The following is a 23,232-nucleotide window of genomic DNA, read 5'->3' as shown; positions in this document are numbered from 1 at the left end:
CACCCTTGTGAATTCCCCCCCCCATAAAAGTTCTTATTGGTAGAAAGCTTGGGAAAAATGGGGGTCCCTATACTATGTGTAAAGTTGGAAGGAGGTGGGTTACCAGCCGAGAATAACATAATGTAGTCAACTGTGTTTTTGCTGTGTGTAATTCAAACTGGGCTGAAACTAGCCTATGGGCATTCATTGGACTGCCCATTTACTGTAAGTATCCTAGTGTAACGTTAAAGATTATCCAATCTCTACATCTGGTACTCAATTGGGTTTGGGCACATTTAAAAGATACATACATATGCTTAGTGGGAATAAACTTGTTTGCTTATTGCATGGTTTGTAATAGCTGCATTTTTGGTGGTGAACTTTTAACACATTCAGTACCTAGAGTTTAAAAAGATTAGCGGAAATAAAAAGGAGGGTAGATATTATAGATGTAGATATTTATATCCGGACTCTGGGTATTCACCATGATCACATTGATGAATTATATTAAACCAGTGTGTGCAAATGACCCTGATGCCATGTATTTAATCTAGATCAGTCTGAGCGCTTATGACTAAGAAAAGAACTAGAGCTGCACGTAGCAACAGAGCAACTGTTTCTTTTAAAAGCATGTTTAAAAAGAAACACCCTCTAAGATTGCATGGGAATTTGCAGAAAATGTTGCAAATGTCATAAGGAAACAACAGCATAAAGAACAATGCAAGCCTTTGAGCAAGAGTGTGTGTAGTGATTATTAAAAGTATGTCCCAAGTGGAATGGTAACATTTAGCTACATGGTCTGGGTCAGATTCAGATGAAGAATTTGAGATAGTAGGTCTGCTGCACCCATTACAGTCCCTTTATCCTCGCTTACAACACACCAGAAAAAACAACTTAAGACAACATCATGGTACTCATACACAGTTTGATGATTAAGGTAATACAAGTACCTACAAGTCCTGTTACTGGAGAACAAGCAATTGCTGAGGAAACTAGATCATATACAGAGTTAGGGCAGAAATGTATGCAGTGAGGAGATGAGGGTTCCGTTTGGAGCTGAGCAGGGATTCCATTGTTCAAGTACATGAAATACCATTTTTGACCTTCTCACAGATAAAGATGGTAATTATGGGGTTGGTCCTGACATGGTCCATTTTACCTTACTGATGAAACAAAAACTACATACAACAGGCTATGTATATTTAATGACTCCGTAGTTTATTATGCTTGGTGCACTTGATGCTGAAAGGATATTGTATTTGAGGTAGTAGCCGTATTGGGAGCCAAGGGAATAAGCCAAGAAGACCAAGTTTTGTAACTGCTCCAAGACAAAAGCACACACATAGGTTTAAATTTGCAAGGAATCAAAGACTTGGTAAATAGAGGAGTCCCTATAAGAAGAAAAATGGAATAGCAAATCCTTACTTGAAGAGATGGAAGCATATGGGAGCTGAAGGTGTTATAAGGGATAAACAAAAAAGGGTGTCTACTAATGATGAAGAGCATGCCACACCTTCAGCACCACCCACAGTCCCAAATCTACAATATTTAAAATCAAAAGGAAACAAAGATTCAAGTCTCTTAAAAAAGGACATATTTTTTTTATCAAGGAAGGACCAATGGGAATAAAAAAATTTTCAGAAATAGTTGAATCCAAAGGAAAAGTGAGCTTCTTTTTTCAAATTCCAGAAAATTATTTACTGGATATTTTAGGGTGCTCCTAAAGGTGAACCTTCAAGCCACAAAGTATCTCATACAGCTTGTAAGAAAGGTTCAAATTCTTCAATGTGAAAAAATCATGTTCTGAATCAGAACATTCACTTTACTCTAATTCAGACTAGATCTGATTTTGGAGGGCTCTGAATCTGCAGAATCATGGAGGAGATTCCTCAAAAATTATACTGTTTATGTGTTGTTTAATGGCTGTGCCAAAAGTTTGTTGCATTGACCTCTTCATCCATGTGACAAATTCCTGCACAGAAGGAGCAGCAGGCATTTAAACTTTTTCCAACAGCCCTCCTTCCAGTAGAAAAAAAAAAATCACAGCCTGCAAAGTTTACATATTGAGGTTTCTTTACACGTTTCCCTTTTAAGTATCAAGAACTGCTTCGTCGCTCATACAATTCACTATGCCTCTAGACGCCTCCTATAGCCTTTGATGAGTGTCTGGATTCTAGGTGGCTGTATTTTTGACCATTCGACCATACAAAATCTTTCCAGTTCAGTTAAATTTGATGGCTGCCGAGCATGAACAGCCTGTTTCAAATCATCCCATAGATTTTCAATGATATTCAAGTCGGGGGACTGCGACGGCCATTCCAGAATATTGTACTTCTCCCTCTGCATAAATGCCTTTGTAGATTTCGACGTGTGTTTAGGGTCATTGTCTGCGTAACGGCGTAACTTCAACTTTGTGACTGGTGCTTGAACATTATCCTGAAGAATTTGTTGATATTGGGTTGAATCCATCCGACCCTCGACTAACAAAGGCCCCAGTCCCTGAACTAGTCACACAGCATGATGGAACCTCCACCAAATTTGACAGTAGATAGCAAGAGTTTTTCTTGGAATGTGGTGTTCTTCTTCTGCCATACAAAGCACTTTTTGCTATGACCAAATAACTCAATGTATGTTTTATCAGACCAAAGCACTTTGTTCCAAAATGACTGTGACTTGTCTTAATGAGCTTTTGCATACAACAAGCAATTCTGTTTCTGTTTGCTTGAATGCAGAAAGGGCTTCTTTCTCATCACCCTGCAAAACAGATGTTCTTCGTGCAAATTGTGCTGAATTGTAGAACGATGTACAGATACACCATCTGCGGCAAGATGTTCTTGCAGGTCTTTGGATTGTCTGTAACCATTCTCAGAACCTCTGCATATGACGCTCCTGTATTTTTCTTGGCCTGCCAGACCTGGATTTTACAGCAACTGTGCCTGTGGCCTTCCATTTCCTGATTATATTCCTTACGGTTGAAATGGACAGTTTAAATCTCTGAGATAGCTTTTTGTAGCCTTCCCCTAAACCACGATACTAAACAATGTTTGTTTTCCAATCTTTTTAGAGTTGCTTTGAGGATCCCATGCTGTCAGAGGAGAGTCAAACAGAAGCACAACTTGCAATTGGTCACCTTAAATACCTTTTCTCATGATTGGACACACCTGCCTATGAAGTTCAATGCTTAATTAGCTAATCCAAATAATTTGCTGTTGCCAGCAACATGCATTCGAATTAGCAAAATTACAAATTGCAAATTTTTGCACAAATTTTTGCACATTTGATTTAATTTCATAAAACTGAATACTGCTTCACTAAAAATCTTTGTTTAGAAAACACCCCAGTACTCAGAAGTTCCTGGAAAATGAAAGACATACCACTGTTATCTTTTTTTGTTGAAAGTGGAGTAAATTACTATACAGGCTGAGAGGGGTTCACAAACTTTTTTATATGACTGTAAATCTATTTTTATAGTTATTAAAATATAACTTACTGGTGCCCTGCACTAGTAATACTGGTGTATTTGCTTCAGAAATAGTGTTACATAGTATCATATAAATAAGCTACTGTGCAGCCATGGGGGCAGCCATTCAAAGGAGAAAAGGTTCAGGTTACATAGCAGATAAGCTCTGTAAAATATTATGCTGTTCTACAGAGCTCTGTAAAATATTATGGTGCTCTACAGAGCTTATCTGGTATCAGCTATTTAACCTGTGCCATTTAGTTCTATTTCAGTAGTCTCCATTACACACAGCAGCTTGTTTATATAAATCTCAACCTTTTTTGTAAGCCACATTCAAATGTAAAAAGAGATGGGGAGCAACACAAGCATGAAAATGTAATTGGATGCCAAATAAGGGCAGTCTCTATGTGGACTAGCAGCCTACAGGAGGATCTGTTTGGCAGTACACCTGGTTTTTATGCAACCAAAACTTGCCTCTAAGCCAAACATTCAAAAACAAGTACCTACTTTGAGGCCACTGGGAGCAACATCCAAGGGTTTGGTGAGCAACATGTTGGTCATGAGCCATTGGTTGGGGAACACAGATACAAACTATTGTGGTGTTTCTGAAGAAAACCACTTGTTGGAGGTGCCGTCCTCCTATGCCCCATGCACCGTGTACGTTGAAGAGGGAGCAGGTGTGCATCTGCATTTCGTTGGCTGTTTCTGAAGAAAACCCATTTGTTTAACCAGAAGACAACTGTACATTATAGATCAGTTACTTTGAACACATTTTTTGGTGTTACTGTTCTTTCAAGTGAATTTTGCCTTGGAAGTAAAGGGTGAAGTGGATAGTGATTTGACACTTGGCTGTGTTCTCACAAGATTGTTTACACAGGGATGTCACTATAACTATCCAATGCCGTTTTGTAACTTAGGAGTTACTGTAATTTTGAGTATGATGTAGGGAGTGAGATTCTGATACAATTTGCAATTGGTTTTCATTTTTTTAATATTTGTGGGTTTTGAGTTATTTAGCTTTTTATTCTGCAGCACTTTAGCTTGCAATTTCAGCAATCTGGTTGCTGTGGTCTAAATTACCCTAGCAACCATGCATTGATTTAAATAAGAGATTGAAATGCGAATAGGAGAGGGCATAAACAAAAAGATGAGCAATCAAAAGTAGCAAGAACATTAAATCTGTGGCCTTACAGAGCATTTGTTTTTTAGATCGGGTCAGTGACCCATATTTGAAAGTTGGAAAGAGTCAGAAGAAAAAGGCAAATAATTTAAAAACTATTGAAAAGTTGAACAATGAAGACTAATTAAAAGGTTGCTTAGAAATGGCCATTCTGTAACATACTAAAATTAATTTAAAGGTGAACCACCCCTTTTAGGAGTGATAATGCCAGGCAGGAAGTGCAGAAATATGCACTGCAAATTGGAAATGGACTATGACACCTTGGGAAATACCAGGGTCCCTCCCTAGATCAAACCAGTTAACATCAGGTATAAGACTGAATAATGTATTTTATATATAATTGTTTGTACATTATCTTATTTTAGCAATAAACATATTTTCCACAAAAAAGTGTTTTTCCTTTTACACTGCCAAGATTAACATCAAAAATTATCCAGTCTCTACAAATCTAACAGTAAAGTTCCCCATAGACGCAAAGATTTTTTGATGAACGCCTGATTTTAGTGCAATCCAACGAATCCTTCAAATTATCGTGAGGTTAGTGGGAATTAAACGATCGTGCATCTAACAATTGATCGGCCAGATTAGAAAATTTTCATTTGAAATCTATCATAGTGAAATCTATCTATTGTCCAGTTGTTTGCAGGGCCAAGCAGGCAGCTACCCTCAGTTATCCTGGATCAACTAGACAACATTAGTTGATGGACAAATCGTACATTTAAACGATAGTTTCAAGATAAGCTTTTGGTTACAAAAAAATCTTTTAAAAATCTTTACATCTATGGCAAGCTTAACACATTAAATGATGCTCCTGAATCTAATGTTATGCCTATAAAAACTGGTTTATGAAGTGCAACATGTTACCAATACACTAGTTTACTAGATTAAAATCCAAATGGAAAATACGGAAAGCTATTATTCAGGAAACCCTATCTTATCCTTGGATCACCAGTCCCAGTCTCAGGGCTGCCATCACGTTGCTTTCAAGTTTTAAGGGGCCTGGCCATGCTGTGCATCCTGGATTAGCCGGGCCCCTCCTTGAGTAGCAGAAGTAGCTGCCGAAGCTGAATGTATCAAATGGTGAACAGGAAGGTTTAAAATAACTGAAGGTAGACCCCACAATATATATGGCGAGCAGACAACCTTAATTAGGCTTGGAGGCAGTTAAATTATAAAGACACTTACCACATAATTAAGTCTAACCCTATAATTTAACTAAGTTTAAGAAATGTATAATGCATCTGGTGGAAGTGGGGTTTCAGGAAGTTGTCTTTGAAATAAAGGTTAGAGGTGTTGTGTTATGGTTTTCTGGCATGGGGGTTACCCTTTCAAGGTATATGGGTAACTATTTTTAAAAGCATGCAGGCTTAAGTAATATCACCTTCTATTGAATAGAAAAAAAAATCCCTTAAAGATAACAGTTTCATAGCAACAGCAGCAAGACTGAGAATGCCCAATGTTTATTACGTTCAGTAGACAGCATGAAGACATTTCTATACTACATTAATTTCAGTTCTGCCAATTCTTTATAATTACACTGGTCTTAAATAGATTCTGCATTATATGTGGCACTCTTAGTGAATAAGCTGTAACCTAGTGAAATACATGGTATGTTGGTTGGTAGGACGTGGCTAAATACAATAGGGTCTTATATGTGTAGAGCTAAGTGTAGTGTGATGTGGTGATATATATGTGGAGAGAATTTGCTTGTAGCATTAAAGGGGATCTATCGTGAAAATCAAATTCTCCTAATGGATAGTTGAGGTGGAAATAATAAAATCTTCAAATATATTTCTTTAGCAGAAATGCTTACTTTTTTGTAAAATGACATATTATTACATGCAATGAGGGTGCTTTCTCTGAGAGACAGTTCAAGCTACTGCTGAATGGGAGTGGCTTCTCACTAGCTATGATGTCACTTAGCAACTAGCAAAGTCCCACCCTCCTCCATGCTGAATAACATCCTCACACCAACTATTACTCCGGAAGCTCCTTGTGAGAAAAGTAAGGCTGTCAGGTCTGCACATTCTCTCAGTCAAGTACACCAAGTACCACCACAAAAAGGAGGGAGAGCCCCGAAGTATTTTATTGTATTCTATTAGTGTAAAGTATTCTCTTTCTGGGAAATGTGATGGGAAGATCTGGCTGCTCTAATTCTGAAGTGCTTATTATTTTATGCCTTCTTGTTTGTAAAATGTCCCATGTTTCGATGCTGCAGCCTTTTGGATTGCATAGCTTCCATTACCCTAAGGCCAACCAAAAAAAGGGAAAAGAGCCATCTTTGAATGGGGGGCAAGAAAGATTTTAATTCATCCTTGTACCTTCCTAGAACTTCAGCTTCAATAACAGCTAAATATGGTGGGTTAACAGTTAGACTATTATCTTTTCAGCTATTATAGGCACCATCTCTCCCTACTATACCTGCTATCCCACAGTCACACTCCCTTCCCAGAGACTATTATCCCACTGTTACTATAGACACCATCTGTCCCTACTATACCTGCTATCCCACAGTCACACTCCCTTCCCAGAGACTATTATCCACTGTTACTATAGGTACCATCTCTCCCTACTATACCTGCTATCCCACAGTCACACTCCCTTCCCAGAGACTATTATCCCACTGTTACTATAGGCACCATCTCTCCCTACTATACCTGCTATCCCACAGTCACACTCCCTTCCCAGAGACTATTATCCCACTGTTACTATAGACACCATCTGTCCCTACTATACCTGCTATCCCACAGTCACACTCCCTTCCCAGAGACTATTATCAACTGTTACTATAGGCACCATCTCTCCCTACTATACCTGCTATCCCACAGTCACACTCCCTTCCCAGAGACTATTATCCCACTGTTACTATAGACACCATCTGTCCATACTATACCTGCTATCCCACAGTCACACTCCCTTCCCAGAGACTATTATCCACTGTTACTATAGGTACCATCTCTCCCTACTATACCTGCTATCCCACAGTCACACTCCCTTCCCAGAGACTATTATCCACTGTTACTATAGGCACCATCTGTCCCTACTATACTTGCTATCCCACAGTCACACTCCCTTCCCAGAGACTATTATCCACTGTTACTCTAGGCACCATCTCTCCCTACTATACCCCCTCACTGAGGATGTTATCTGCACTTCTTATCTAGATGATGCTGAATATCTGTGAAGTCCCCTACTCAAGGCTCTAGGCTACACAGCCTGCATAACTGAGGTGCTGATTTTATTCCCCATATTCTCTTGTTACCTACCGTTGTTGTTATTGGGGGGAGTCTAGGAGAGTATTTATTTTAGGTCTTCACTTTAATAGCCATCATTTTAGTACATCTCAAGAATCAAACTCTGCATGTAGCCTTAGATCCCTTTATATACCAAATTAAACCACAAACTACTGAATACATTTTATAATTCAACTTTGAAGGGTGCCCTGCTATTTTAATACTCTCTGTATACCCCGCTGATCATTTCAATATGCCCCTCTTATCCTGACCAAATGCACCCCTGATCGCAATGGAATGCCCAGGGAAACCCTTTTCTAATTTGTTGCCTATTTGAAACAACCCAATAAAAAAACTAAGAGACTTGTGCCTTTCACTGCCATCTTCTAAAAAGCGCTTACTCATATAGCTGTAAGCATTGGCACAGGTCTCTTTTAGTTGGCTATTGGGTAAAATATTTACATATAAAATACAATGGAGAAAAAACACAATTTATATATTTTACCTTGCACAATTTTTAAAAAAGAGAGGCGCAATAAATGAGGATATGCCTGCAAGGAGAATGTGTTACGTGGGCCTAATATCCCAAAAAAAATTGCAGGTGAAAGACCTGTGCCGAGCCTAGCAACCAATAAAAAGAAACCTACTCCTGTCAATCAAAACACGACCGTGACCTTGAGCTCAGTGGACTAATGATGCAGAGAGAATGCAGTGAGTCAGCTATAAATCTATAGCTACTAAACATAACTTTTAATCAATTATATTTACAAAGTTGACTGTTTTTATGTGATCTACATTGTATTAAAATTTTATTTTTGTGATGGTTCCCCTTTAATTGCTACACGACAAAGGAATGGAGTAACAACTCTGATAAGAGAAGTACTGCATGTGCCAGTAATACAGCTAGTAATTAGTTGCAATATGGTCACTAATGGACCAAGTAGTGGAAGCCTATGATAACTGTAAATGATAAGGATATTAGAAGTCACTGAGGGGTTGTTTTGTGACCATATAAAGACACAAAGCTGCAGGCTGAGTTATACAGGGAACTCTGGGTATCACTCATATATTATAAGGGATAATGTATCCCCTACTGTAAATGATAAGGATATTAGAAGTCACTGAGGGGTTGTTTTGTGACCATATAAAGACACAAAGCTGCAGGCTGAGTTATACAGGGAACTCTGGGTATCACTCATATATTATAAGGGATAATGTATCCCCTACTGTAAATGATAAGGATATTAGAAGTCACTGAGGGGTTGTTCTGTGACCATATAAAGACATAAGGCTGCAGGCTGAGTTATACAGGGAACTCTGGGTATCACTCATGTATTATAAGGGATAATGTACCCCCTACTGTAAATGATAAGGATATTAGAAGTCACTGAGGGGTTGTTCTGTGACCATATAAAGACACAAGGCTGCAGGCTGAGTTATACAGGGAACTCTGAGTATCACTCATGTATTATAAGGGATAATGTACCCCCTACTGTAAATAATAAGGATATTAGATTATATATCACTGTATAATGGGGGTTATTTGTTCTGTTAGAGCCAGAGAACTGACAATTTATTGCAGGTTGGGAGTAAAATCCTAATACAGCAATGCAGTGGTTCATTTATCTTGTCCTCCAGGGACATTTGGGGTGCAGGATGAGGTGTTTCTAAGTATCCCATGTGTACTGGGGAGTGTTGGGGTGATGGCGACAGTAGAGCATCTGCAGAAAGACGCTCAGATTTGGGAAACGCATTTTATTCTCCAAACAGATGTGTTGCCTTTATTTTTATACCAAGAATGATTTTTGTTCTACAGACTTTTGTGTGTGCGTGAGGGAGATGGTGCTGCTGCTGTACACTGTGTCTGCCTAGACCATTGGATAATAAATAGCTGCCAGTGCATTCTGGGTTATAGCTGGGCACTAGTTATCATGGTGCCTCTAACTGGTTATAATGGGATGTTACCCCTAGTTATAGTGGTGACATTTGGCTTTGTGCCCAACGGAAGCCTTTGACTATTAGGGATAGATGGGAGTTGTAGTTCATTTGCATATTTCTAGCATTTTATAAAGAGCAAGTTGACCCCCACGTGTGAGTCTGAGGAAGTGTGGGGGCACTGCCTGCTAGTGGCACAGGCAGTGGGGGAACCAGACACAATCATGGTGGTAAATGTGAGCAGTGCTCAGGACTGATACCCACTGGGAATGAATGTGTCCCACTGCTCAGATCCAGATCTTTCTGACCCACAGGCAACTATCTGGGGTGGGGTAAATGTTAGCTATCAGTATCAAGGAGTATTTTTGCTGCCAGCTTACACATTGGTAGTTCAGTGGCTTCAAAGGCTCCTTCATTCCGTTCCCTTATAGGTTCCTGAAGAAACTCATTCTCTCTCCCCTGAGCCAGTCCCCCCTGCAGCCAGCACCCGTAGTTTGATAAGTTTAAAAGCTCCGTGTTTCACAGTAACCTGCTCTCCTTCTGTAGCTCCCCCTCCCCTTTCACTAAGTATGTGGAAATAAAGGTGGACTGGTAATGTTCCTCACAACTTTTCTTCCCTGCAGCATATACGTTTGTATGTGAGTCCTGAGACACATGATGAGTATTAGATAAGCAACAAAATCAAACTGGAGCAGCACACTCACGTGTCTCAGGACTCACATACAGACTTATATGCTGCAGGGAAGAAAAGTTGTAAGGAAAGTTACCAGTTACCAGTCCACCTTTATTTCCACATACTTAGTGAAAGGGGAGGGGGAGCTACAGAAGGAGAGCAGGTTACTGCGAAACACGGAGCTTTTAAACTTATAAAACTACGGGTGCTGGCTGCAGGGGGGACTGGCTCAGGGGGGAGAGAAGGAGTTTCTTCATGAATCTATATGGGAACGTAACGAAGGAGCCTTTGAAGCCCTGAACTACCGATGTGTCTTTACACAGCACTGACTGACTGACAGCACGAACAGCCAATGAGAAAGAGGACAGAGCAGTTATGCAGAGAAACCCGACCCGACCTCAGAGCTGGCCAGAGGCAGGTAGAAGAGAAGCAGCTAGAAATAGATTCACTATAATGATTGGAATATTTTAAAAACTATACATTTTTTTTAATACATTATATTTAGACATTTTAATTACTTGACGCAACAATTCTTTTTACAAATTTTTAATTTCGCGATAGATCCCCTTTAAGGGGAAGCATGAGATACACACCTATATAAACTAGAATACTTGTTTTGAACTTTATTTGCTTCTAGCCTTAACTATAACATCCAGTATGCAGGGTGCACATGGTAATTACTAGAAAGCAGAAAGTACAAACATATCGATCATATTGCTTCCCGATTCAAGGTAAATAAGGTTCTGAAACATTTCTTTCAGAGTAATAGAGGTAATATCTCAAACCTGTAGCTACAAGGTAAAGAAAGGGTCTTCACACCTAATAGAGGTGGAGACTTGACATCTAAACCATGTATTGATTTGAATAGACTGGAATATGAATAAGAGAGGGTCTCAATAGAAAGATGAGTAATAAAAAGTATCAATAACAATACATTTGTAGCCTTAAAGAGCACTTTTTTTTAGATATGCACTGCGACCCCCCCCCCCTCATTTGAAAGCTGGAAAGAGCTAGAAGAAAACAAGTGATTCAAAAACTATAAAAAAAATAATCACAATGAAGACTAATTGCAAAGTTACACAGAATTGGAAATGTTATAACATATTAAAAGATAACCACTACTTTAACTTTTTTTTTAAATTAAATATGTATATATAACAGCTGTGAATATCCAGCTTGTTACACAAGAACAAACTTATGGCAGTTAAAGGGGACCCGTCACCCAAAATAATTATTTCAAATCCTATTTTATCATGTTAGTCAAGCAAAATGAACTTTAATTACACTATATAAATTATTTGAATCTTGTTTCCTTCAGTCTGGGAATTCATAATTATAACAAGCAGGCAGGAGCCATTTTGAGGACACTGTTATTAAGACAAGTCTTGTATTATCTCAGAATCTTGTTTGTGCACGAGAATGGGGGACCTGATGTCCATCCCCATGCCCTGGCTCCATGATTAAATGGGGAAGAGATCGGGGGGGAATGTGGGGAGAGCAGTGACATCTAGGAAGTGCTGAATGGAAAGTGAAAGTAATTGCTTGCCCCGCCTCTATGCCTAGGCATAGAGGAGGGGTAGACAATATTTGATTGACAGCTGAGATTTTTAAATGAGCTTACAACAGCTATGAATGCTTTAATAAAAAAAAAGAAATTGGATTTCATATTTAATTTGAAAAGGACTTTGATTATACAGATTTTTAGGTCTGGGTGACGGGTCCACTTTAAGAAGCAGTGTTAAACAGAGGTGCAGACAGAGTAGAAATATGATAGGGTAATTTTCAATAGCTGTAAAGCTATGTCCTGTGTAGACTTCCACATATTCCATTTCATTTTTAGTGTACATAAATAGGACTGCAATTATTGCTCAATGTGGCGGTTGGGGGACATTTAATATAGCAAGATGTTTTAAAAGGGGAACACAACATTTTCATACGTTTGGTTATGTAACTTGAACAATTTGACGTGTCAATGAGATTTTTGGCGCCAATGGGAGTTTCGTCTAACTGGTACCTGAATAGTTTAATTAAAAATTGTGAAAGATACTGGTGGCAGCATTACCCTTAAAGGGTTTAAAGCCGGGGAAATTTCCTACCACAATTGAACAAAAGAAGCCATGCAGATGAGTAGTGAAATGTCTTCTACAGGTTACATAGCAAGTTCAGTTGCTTTAGCCTTATCTATACTAGATAATGTTTTGTTTTATGTATTAAAGGTGGAGGAAATAGCTGGCTTTTTAGTTAATAGCTGGCTTTTTAGTTAATAGCTGGCTTTTTAGTTAAAGTTCACTTTTTGCTCTACTGCTCATGTGCAGCCGCAAACTAAAGGAAGAAGCAGGAAGAAGATCGCTCCATGGTGCTCACAGAAAGAATCCCGGGCCTGCTGATAGTAGCACCGGCCCAGGGCATCAGGAAAGTAAATATAACCACTTGGGGTGCCTAACTTTTGGCACCCCCAAGTATAAATGACTTTCCTTCTTCATTAAATTAGTACAACTAAAATCATGAAAGTATATAGTATCTAAAAATACTTAACTTATGGGACTCCTACTTTTATGTTAGTTAAAACCATTAAACGCTACTTTTTTTTTGTATTTTTTACTTTTCTGCAATGTTCTAATTTCTTATTGACTATATATACAAAACATGTACTTAGGCATGCAAATATTATCTTTCTGTGTATGCAGAGAGATGGGTGTCTCAGAATAAAGAATGCATTGTGTGTTCTCGAATAAAATACTTTTAAAAGATCACTGCTTCTCTACCTATTTCCATTTTTCTCTCCCAGTCACCTGTTCACAATTGTTCGCTTACAATACCAACTTTAAGGTCATTAATAAATAAAGTAAAAATTAAAGTAAAAATTTAAAATTAAAGTACACCAGTGGTACTCCACAAACAACACTGGTCCAACTATAAAATGTTCCATTTTCCACAAATTTTTGTAATCTGTCCTTCATCAAGTTCTCCATCGAAATACAAATATTAAGTTCTAGGCCAATTTTCCTTAAATGAATCTGTAAAGTTCTGTTTGTTATGATATCAAAAGCTTTAGCAAAATTTAAGTAGATCAATGGCACCCCAATGTCTAGGCTTCTACTAAACTCCTCATAGAAAGCTATGAAATTTGTCTGGCAAGATCTATTACGTATAATATAATACCATGCAATGTATTCAAGTATCTTTTAATTTTAATGATTTGACTTTGACCTGTTCCTGGTTATTTTTATTGCTGCCTACCTTGACCTCAGTCTAATATTTAGAATATAATTCAGTTAACTGTTAGAAATCCTTCATATTGGACTTTTTGCTTGTCTGCTTCTCAGTTCCAGCTTCTTTCGGGGTCCTTTGTACCTGGTCGAGTCCAATGCTGCCCTAGGCATACCCCCTTGCTCTTCCACTCTGCAACCTAATAGGTTCATTCACAATAAAGTCAATGTGCAGATCAGATTATAGAGGACTAAAACCCACCTCATCTCCATCACCAGCTTTCACAGCAAATATCTAGCTAGCAGAAGGGACCAGTGCTCCATGGCCTTTTGGTACCCATACTGAACTGATATGTAAAGCTGGTTCATCATAATTCATAAAGTGTTAATAAGTTATGCTGTTTTACGCAGCTAGCATATTGCCAGTTGTATAACGTAGGACCTTAAAGGAATTGTTCAGTGTAAAAATAAAAACGGAGTAAATAGATAGGCTGTGTTTCTAATATAGTTAGTTGGCCAAATATGTAATGTATAAAGACTGGAGTGACTGGATGTGTAACATAACAGAACATAGCCCAACTTTGTGCTTTTTACCTCTCTTGGTTTCCACTGACTGGTTACCTGGTTACCAAGCAGTAACCAATCAAAGACTTGAAGGGGGCCACATGGGCCATATCTGTTGCTTTTGAATCTGAGCTGCATGCTAAAGATCAACTACAAACTTACTGAACAGATATGTATCATGTGGCTCCCCTTCAAGTCGCTGACTAGCTCAGAGTTAGAGAGCTGAAAAGCAGGAAGTAGTGTTCTGGCTATTGTGTTAGACATCCAGTCACTCCAGTCTTTATACATTACATTTTTGGATAACTAACTATATTAGAAACATTTTTTTATTGTGCACAGCCTATCTATTTATACAGTTTTGATTTTCACGCTGAACTATTCCTTTAATAACTTGTAGACCACTATAAAAACTTCCTATTGATACAAACACACGTATTAGCTGGGCTATTTTCAATTTCCAGTAGTTAGTGAGCATGGGAACAGGATTACTCTTTAATTTCATAACAAGTGACCCTTCAGGTGCTCAATAACTAGTGTTTGTCAGGATTAAACCTTTGGGTATTCTCATAGAAGTTCTTTACAGAAAATCAGGCGGCCCCAAAAGCAGGTTGTCAAATGCCTGTTCTGCCGTAAACTAAAGGAACAATGACTAAACTATCCCTGCAGCAATAGAACGTCACGCTGGGTCACGCCCCGAGACCTAGGTGCATGGTGAAGCTGGTCGGACAGGTAGATGGCGATTATATTACTTATGGACTAAACTATGTCATGACTGTATAGGATTGTGAAGAAACCACTGGACGAAGCCAATCTCACCTCATGACTGTCTCCAACGATGTCTCATGTTTGTCCAGCGGCCTACCTACTGCACTCTTACGCAGTTTATTAAGCTCGTCGACCGCCCGGCAGTATTCCGTTTGGTCTTCTCCCGAAGGATAAGTGTTGTGAATATACTTGGAGAGCGGCTTGACCAAATCCACTTCTGACGTTTTCTTGAGCGGTACCGAGATGAAGGTAGCCATCGCTACAGAGTATCGACAACTATACGTACGAATACACCTTAATCTAGAAGCAGAATAATCTGAACCTGCCAACCCTTTACCGCACTGTGCGACTTCCGTGTGTATAGCAGATCACGGGATCAATGATGTCATAGCGTTGCCGCCCCCATATTTTTTTTTTTTACAAGTAGTCAGATTTCCGTGTTGTGCAGTTGATCTGGTGTCAGATGACAGATATGTAATCCAGGCGTGAGTCAGCGAGTCTCCTGACTTGGGTTGGCCATCGATAGATCGATAGGTGATAGCGATTGTACGAAACGGCCTTCTCAAATGAAAAAGCATAGAATGGAATCCAATACGGGACTGGTTAAATATTCATCATTAAAGCGTTATGGCGATTGAGAATAGTAAATGAATCAAAATCCCCAAAACGTTTTCCGAATTCCGTGATTAGCCAATCATTTCAACTCTATTTTTTAATGGAAAATAGTACAAAGACAACATTTTAAATGTTGATACTGAGAAATGCTGTTTTCTGAAAAAGATGTGTTCCTTTGAATCTGATGCCATCAACGCGTTAAAAAAAAATTGGGTCAGGGTTATGTTTTCAGTGTCTGTCACAGTCACTAAACAATTGGGAAGTGAGAAGACCAATATCTCGCCTGCAGTGGTGCAGCAAACAAAACCTCCCTTGTTTCGTTTCCACAGGCAAGAATGCAAATTCCCAATGTGGAAGCATACGCAGCATGGCTGCCTTCCAGCGCTGGAAACTTGCTCTGTATGTTTCCCCCAGTGATTTGCATTTTAACTAGGATGGCCCGGACTGGCAATCTGTGGGTTCTGGCAAATGCCAGAGGAGCTGCTGTAGGTTGCCCTAGACACTCATTATTTAGTGATAAGGTTACCACCTTTTCTGGAAAAAAACACCGGCCTTCCTATATATTTATATTTTTTCCCTATTAATAACATTGGGATCATCCATCATCTTTACCGGCCAGGGTACTGACCAGGTCGGTAAAATACCGGCCAGGTGGCAACCCTATTTAGTGGGCTGGTGGGGTCTGTTTGGGCTGTTGTGTGGCTTGTTTAAGCCTCTGTGTACCTGAAATGCCAGGACCTTTTTTGAATCTCAGTCCAGGCCGTAGGAAGGAAACAAGGGGCATTTTGTAACCAAGATTTATCACAGACAACAAAAGTCCCATATGCAATTGCCATAAAACTGAAATATCATCCTATTCTTGGCTGATATAACATTTTAGCTGCTTAACAGTTCGACATCTCTTGACCAAAAATGTTCAATGGGTGCATGAAATGCTTTCTGTGGGAGAAAGGTCTAGACTGAAGGCATACAAATTTAGCACCCGGACTCTCTTACTACAATGACAGACAGACCCGGACTGGCAATCTGTGGGTTCTGGCAAATGCCAGAGGGGCTGCTATAAGGTCCCATAGAAAGTCAGTATTTAGTGTGCTGGTGTTTGGGCCTCTATGTGGGCCTCTGTGTACCTGAAATGCCAGGGCCTATTTTAATTCTCAGTCTGGACCTGATGACAGATGAACACTCTATTAACTCACACAGAACTCACATTCTATTAACTTACACAAATTGTGTAAGTTACGTTAAAACTTATGGAATTTACATAACGCACACAGAAAAACTTCCTAGACATGCCTAGAAACTTAAACTGATACTAACACAAAAATTTTCTTTTCAAAATATCAATATGCTTTAAAAGTTACATATCGGTCACATTCATCGTTTTTTGCTGATAGGTCGGCTTTTGTAAGTAATTATTACCTGAAGTTCCTAAACCTGACTGTTTTGCCAACCTGACTGTCCCATCTCAGTCTGTCAGTTAGTGTTTCTAATGCTAACTGACTACTGCTTATTAGCATATTAATTAATGGTAATATGTATAAGAACTGCTTATTTTAGAGCAACAGCAAGCAGTGTATATTGGGATCTATTAACTGAATGATATGAGTTTCTTTTAAATGAGCAGTGGAATTACAACTCTTGAGCCCCACAGTAATGGCCTCTAAATGTACACAATGTGCGTCCCTTATGCAAAAACGTATGTTACTTCCATAATGGTTTAGGGGCAGATTTATTAAGGTTCAAGTTGTGGTTTCCATGAAAAATGTGAGTTTTCAAGCTATATTGAAAAACAAAAATAGATTTTTCGAGTGAAAAAAACTCACATTTTTAGAATTAAACGCGAAATTTCCGAGATTTTTTTATTCCCCGACACTGGAAATAGCTTGAATGGGAAAATACACTTTAAGTGGCAGAGCTCCTATTAACCATTGGAAGATGTTTACGATCTTCATGATGTTCGAGTTTTTTTCACAGGGTTTCAATAGGAAACTCGATCAATTTGGATTTTTTTCGATGAAATTTGAGTTTTTAGTTCTTCAACCCGAACTTGCTATTTCAAATTTTTTCCAGTAGAGTTTTTCTTCAATGAGAAACATTTTGAGGTCTAAGGGCTGAACTCTGCAGCACGCAAAGGAGCAATATGTCGAAAACACTGTACGCTGCATCTTGCGGCGGGGCCCACGAGACATGGCGACGGCTCGCTCCTTGGCGCGCCGTGGAGTTCAACCCTTAAATAGCTCACATAGTTCTAAAATTCGACCTTTGATAAATAACCCCATAGTATTCATCAGTTATAAGGCAGAGCAGTGTGAGAGGATCACATAAGTGTGTGGGTTTAAACTGACCCCCTATGAATTTAAAAAATAAAAACACGAGGTAAATAACACGGACCCCAATGAACTCACGGACTCAGGTCTGGACTTTGAGTCAAAATAGACCTGAGAGTCAAAATAAGCCCTGGAATTTCAGCTACACAGAGGCCCAATCAGCCCCCACAGAGGCCCAAACAGGCCCCACCAGCATACTAAATACTGACTTTCTATGGCACCTTATATTGCCAGTCCGGACACATTAATTTATTATTTTACTATTTATAGGTACTAATACTGACGAGTTATTTGGCCCCACAGCAAGATCATTGGAGCTCTACATGTACACAGTTTGCACAACTTATGGAAAAAACAGGCTACATTTGTAGAAACTTTGGCAAAGTCTGTATCAAATAATGACATGCAGAGCAGCATGATAGGGGCAGGTAGGTGGGTAGGTTTAAACTGAGGGCAAATAACACTGACCTGCAATGAACTGGCTGAATAGTTAGCACATCAATTAATGAAGCTATTTATATGAACTTCTTATTATTGAGTAACATAAGCTGTTGGGATCCATTTAATGAATTATATGAGCGTCTCCTACATGAACTTTTCAGAAGTGAAATAACTGTTTTTTGGGCCCCACAGCAAGATCATTGGGCACCTTTGGGAACAAGACATTTTCCATGAACCTGTATTGCAGCTACTTATCTGTCCCTATAGTTCCTGGGCCTTTGGCAGTTGAAGGGTCTTTGGTTGCGGATGCAGCATCCTTGATTTCCTAAACTAACCTGACTACAGAGCACTTTGTCTCAGTGCATCTTATATGAACTTGGGGCTAGTGTTTACATATGGTTTCTTTTGTGCATGGTAGAGTTTTAAACAGGTTTTTTACCTTTCAATTGACTTCTAGTATGATATAGAGAGTGCTATTCTGAGACAGTTTGCAAGTGGTCTTCATTTTTTATGACTAGTTCTTTTAATTTTAATTATTTAGCTTTTTGTTTAGCAGCTCTAGAGTTTGAAATCTTGGCATCTATCTGGTTGCTGGGGAGGAGAGCCTAAATTGAAGGGTAAGTAATAAAAAGAAACAATAAAATTATAGCCTCATAGAGCAATACATTTTTTGGGGTCAGTTACCCCTATTTGAAATCTGGAAAGAGTCAGAAGACAGTAAAGAATGAAGAAAAATTGAAAACTTGCTAAAAAATAGGCAATTCTATAACATACTAAGCGTAATCCTGTAGATGAACCACCCCTTTAACTTACATGTAGAGGTGTAGTGATGACCAGTGGACAGACAGTTTTCAGTATTCCTGATCCCATGCAATGATTTCCACTACACAATCGTGTCTGTGGGCCCTGAGGGCCTGGAGATCATGTGCATCTAGTACTGGCTTTCAGCCTTGTCCTTTGTATACAGAGATTTCTCTGGAAACTCTAAATCTTTTAATAGTATATACTGTACATGATGAAATCTCCAAATTCTCTGAAAGTTTGTTATTAAATTGTTGCAATATTTGCTGGCACAGTGTTTTACAGAGCGGTGTACCCGTCCTTCTGAGCGGCCCAGGCTCTCTGAGATGATTTATATTTATTATATTTATTATACCCAATCATGTTACTGACCTGTTGGCAATTAACCTAATTAGTTATGGGGTTTTTAAAGGAGAAGGAAAGCTATGGAGGCATTTTATTGCCAATAGATTAGCTGCATTCCTCCCAACTGTCCCTTTTTCAGAGGGACAGTCCCTCTTTTGACAGCTCAACCAGCTCAGTCCCTCATTTGTACTGGAAAGTCCCTCTTTTCTGTGCACTGAACAGCCAGAAAAAGAAACAAAGTTTCTCACTTAATTGGCTTTTAGCAGAGAGCCCAGAACAGCTAACAAGTGCAAATAAGATACTTTGTAACAATTTTGAGACACAAAAACACAGTTTAGATAAGGAAAAATATTTTCAAACTTTCATAACCTGCCAAATTTTGTAAAACAAACATGGTAATTAGGGGGTGTGACCACAGATAGGGGTGTGGTCAAAAAATTGCTGCGCTACATGCGGGAAAAAAATTTTTGTCCCTCTTTTTACTTCCAAAATGTTGGGAGGTATGTAGCTGCAATAGTGCAAGCTAGAATGCTATATTTATTCTGTAGAATATTTTACCATACCTGAGTAAAAAGCTCTAGAAACTCTCTGTTTGTTTAGAATAGGAGCTGCAGTATTAATGTGGTGTGACATCACTTCCTGCCTGAGTCTCTCCCTGCTCTGGGCTCAGATTACAGTAGAGAAGGGAGGGTTGGGGGGGAGAGGAGCAAACTGAGCATGCTCTTGCCCAGGGCAATGAGATTTAAGCTGAAAACAGGAAGTCTGATACAGAAGTACACAATAGAAGGAAAGAAATGCAGTGTTTCTTTTGACAGGGGACTCAGAGCAACATTACGTTGGGGGTTTACTGGTATATTTAGATGGACCTTTCTGATAAGGCTTATTTAGTTTTAACCTTTCATTCTCCTTTAACAGTACACAACTTTTACATTTTTTTTGTTGCCCCGGTCCCTACTTTTTTTCAAGCATGTTGCTGACATCAGTTTGAAAACAGGGTGAAATGAAGTGGCTTTTTACACAGCTTGTATGACTACCATTTTTGGACAAAATCCAATCATAAAAACATATTTGAGAGGAAATGCCACTATGTAAGTTGAGCTGATGTAGCTGCACATTAATATTGGAGAATGTTAGGTACCCATAGCCCTGAGGTTTACATTGATTAAATGTTTCTTTGTTTTATTTCCCCAAATAAAGTATCTTTGCTCCAGATTGTGTGGAGTGTTTTGTTTTATGAATACATAAAGTAATACATAAAGTGATTTCAGCAATGTTCACATACCCTATTATCCATTGCTTCAGTTTTTGGAACATCGATTTTTAAGCAAGGTGCTTTTGAAAACTAGTTTAAGAGCTAAAATATATTTAGTACCTTAGAGGCCTGGTAACAGTAAGAGAATAATAATTAGAATACAGATTTATGGGTTTGTGGTTATTTCTGTTTCTAATCAGGCAGGCTTGTCATTCAACTAACAAAACAAATAATAAAATAATCACATGTATATGGACATATACATATCAGTAAATATTCACCTTTTTCATCTTTTGCTTTTAGACAATATTTTTTTATGGTCTCTGTGCTCCCTCAGAGACCATAGGCAAAATAGCAGCTCTTACTGTAACATGAAGATGCCTAGGAGTAAAAAACAGAGCTTTGTCCATTTATAGGTTAAAGTAACCTAGCATGTATGTGTGCCCTTGGTTTGTGTGTGAGCACAGTGAATCGTACGAGCCACAGGATGGCAATTAGATGAAGCAAAGACCTACTATGTTTAGGGTTATAGTTCACTTTAAAAGAGAGAATTGGAAGTTCTTTCAATGTTATTGTCATTCTTCAACATATGTCATTCAGATGTGGAAGAATGAGCCATCCACCCGGAGCCCCAGAAGCACACAGATGTGTTCCCATATATTCTCTCACCACTTAAAACCTACTGCAGGTTTTGAAAATCAGGAGAAAAACATAATTGACAATAAAAAAATGTGATTGAAAAAATAAAACACAACAAAATGCAATCATGAACGTTATTAATTCAGCTTCTACATTTCTCCAGCCCAGTATGCTGTACAGCTGATAACCTTTTGCAGCAAAGTTGTGCACCTCAGATTACTATTATTATTAATAATAATAATAATATGTTGTGTGGCTATGTGTAATTATAGTGTACTTCAATAACAACTCTGTAATAACAACTAGTCTTGCTACAAGCATAGACTGTACAATTTGGGACACAATTGCCATGTTTTTTTTCCATAAAAATGAAATATTTTACCCATAATTCCAGCATCATTGTGGTCACCAGGGGAGATATGCCTGACACTATTGTAGCCAATGCATCAAAATTTACACAATTGTGCTTGCACTTCAGCATGAAGATGAAATTTAGCTAAAATTGTTCCATGTGCAGAGTGTGTGGCTGATTCTTTAGGAGAAAGTCTGCTGTGTCTATTTACGCAGCCCACATTGGGATCCCTGGAGCTAACAGCACCATTCTCTCATCAACCCACATTGGTTCACATAGTGCTGTGGGGACAAAAGGTACAGACTAAATACAGGTATGGGATCCGTTTTCCGGAAACCCGTTATCCAGAAAGTTCCAAATTACTAAATAGACATCTCTCATAGACTCCATTATAATCAAATAATGCAATATATTAAAATGTATTACCTTTTTCTCTGTAATATTTAAATAGTACCTTGTAATTGATCCCAACTAAGATATAATTAATCCTTATTGGAAGCAAAATCAGCCTATTGGGTTTATTTATTGCTTGCATGATTTTCTAGTAGTCTTAAAGTATGAAGATCCAAATTACAGAAAGACCAGTTATCCGGAAAGCCCCAGGTCCCGAGAATTCTGGATAATAGGTCCCATACCTGTAGTAAACTGCGGAAGGGTAACTGAGGCTGAGGCAGGTGTATCTGAAAAAGCATGATTTGCATTTTATCCAACTTGACAGTATACGTGGAATAAAACAGCATGTTTAATGTTTTCTAACATAATAAAATACAATTTCTGTATTTAATGATACATTTTAATTAAGCAGATGAAACACGGTGTGATATATATGCTCTCTGCTAAGATGTTTTAAAAATTGCACTCATAAATATTATGCACATAGTGCAAGGCATTGCAATTAAATAATAGGTACTATATATGTGTTTCTCATGAAAGCTTTTTATAATAAATTAAATATCTTATCTGAAAAGCACTTACATTTTAATACTAAATGTCCCACCAATATTGAAAGGAATAATACATGTCCGCATGTTTGGGTAGGTAAGAGAGTGGCAGGGGAGGGTGGATTTTTAAAAACTGTTGAGGAAGCAGACCCCATGGCCCCCCTGTCCCCCAAGCTGCTCCCCCCATGACCGTGGGGTTTGCTTCTTCTATATTTACTCCACTGGGTCCAGTTACACTGCTAGTTTCCAAGCAACATTTCCACGCCATATTGACACAGTCCTGTTACAATCTGAAAGATGTCAGTATTACTTTCATTTGTTTATCATTTCAATATTCTTTAAAATTATAGAAACAAACTGAATAAAAGTGACTGGTGATCAGTGTTTTATTAAACGTCCAATCCGTCATCAGTGAGTTCGTATTTCTATTTTCGGCACAGTGACTTGTTCTAGTTATGTGGCTTCATTCTGAGTCATTTCACTTTCCAGTGTTCTTCTTACTGCATTACAAAAAAAGTGTT

At 38.6% G+C, this 23,232-nt stretch overlaps 2 protein-coding genes across 9 annotated transcripts in view; both read right to left on the bottom strand.

The window, feature by feature from the left end:
• The window catches only part of pdcd6ip.L (programmed cell death 6 interacting protein L homeolog), a 55,956-nt gene extending 40,582 nt beyond the window's left edge, over positions 1–15,374 (bottom strand). The window contains exon 1 of one of the 2 annotated variants that reach the window (XM_018266328.2): positions 15,050–15,374. In XM_018266328.2, coding sequence (XP_018121817.1) covers positions 15,050–15,255 — 206 coding nt within the window. In that variant the 5' untranslated portion in view covers positions 15,256–15,374. 2 annotated transcript variants of the gene reach the window in all.
• A 7,120-nt stretch (positions 15,375–22,494) lies between these two features.
• The window catches only part of fhod3.L (formin-like 3 L homeolog), a 142,127-nt gene continuing 141,389 nt past the window's right edge, over positions 22,495–23,232 (bottom strand). For all 7 annotated transcript variants that reach the window (XM_041566147.1, XM_041566150.1, XM_041566148.1 and 4 more), the window contains one exon: positions 22,495–23,211. In XM_041566147.1, coding sequence (XP_041422081.1) covers positions 23,165–23,211 — 47 coding nt within the window. In that variant the 3' untranslated portion in view covers positions 22,495–23,164. The remainder of the gene's footprint in view (positions 23,212–23,232) is intronic.

Source organism: Xenopus laevis, chromosome 6L (assembly GCF_017654675.1).
Source record: "Xenopus laevis strain J_2021 chromosome 6L, Xenopus_laevis_v10.1, whole genome shotgun sequence".
NCBI classification, from domain to species: domain Eukaryota; kingdom Metazoa; phylum Chordata; class Amphibia; order Anura; family Pipidae; genus Xenopus; species Xenopus laevis.
This window is presented reverse-complemented; position numbering and strand designations above follow the sequence as displayed.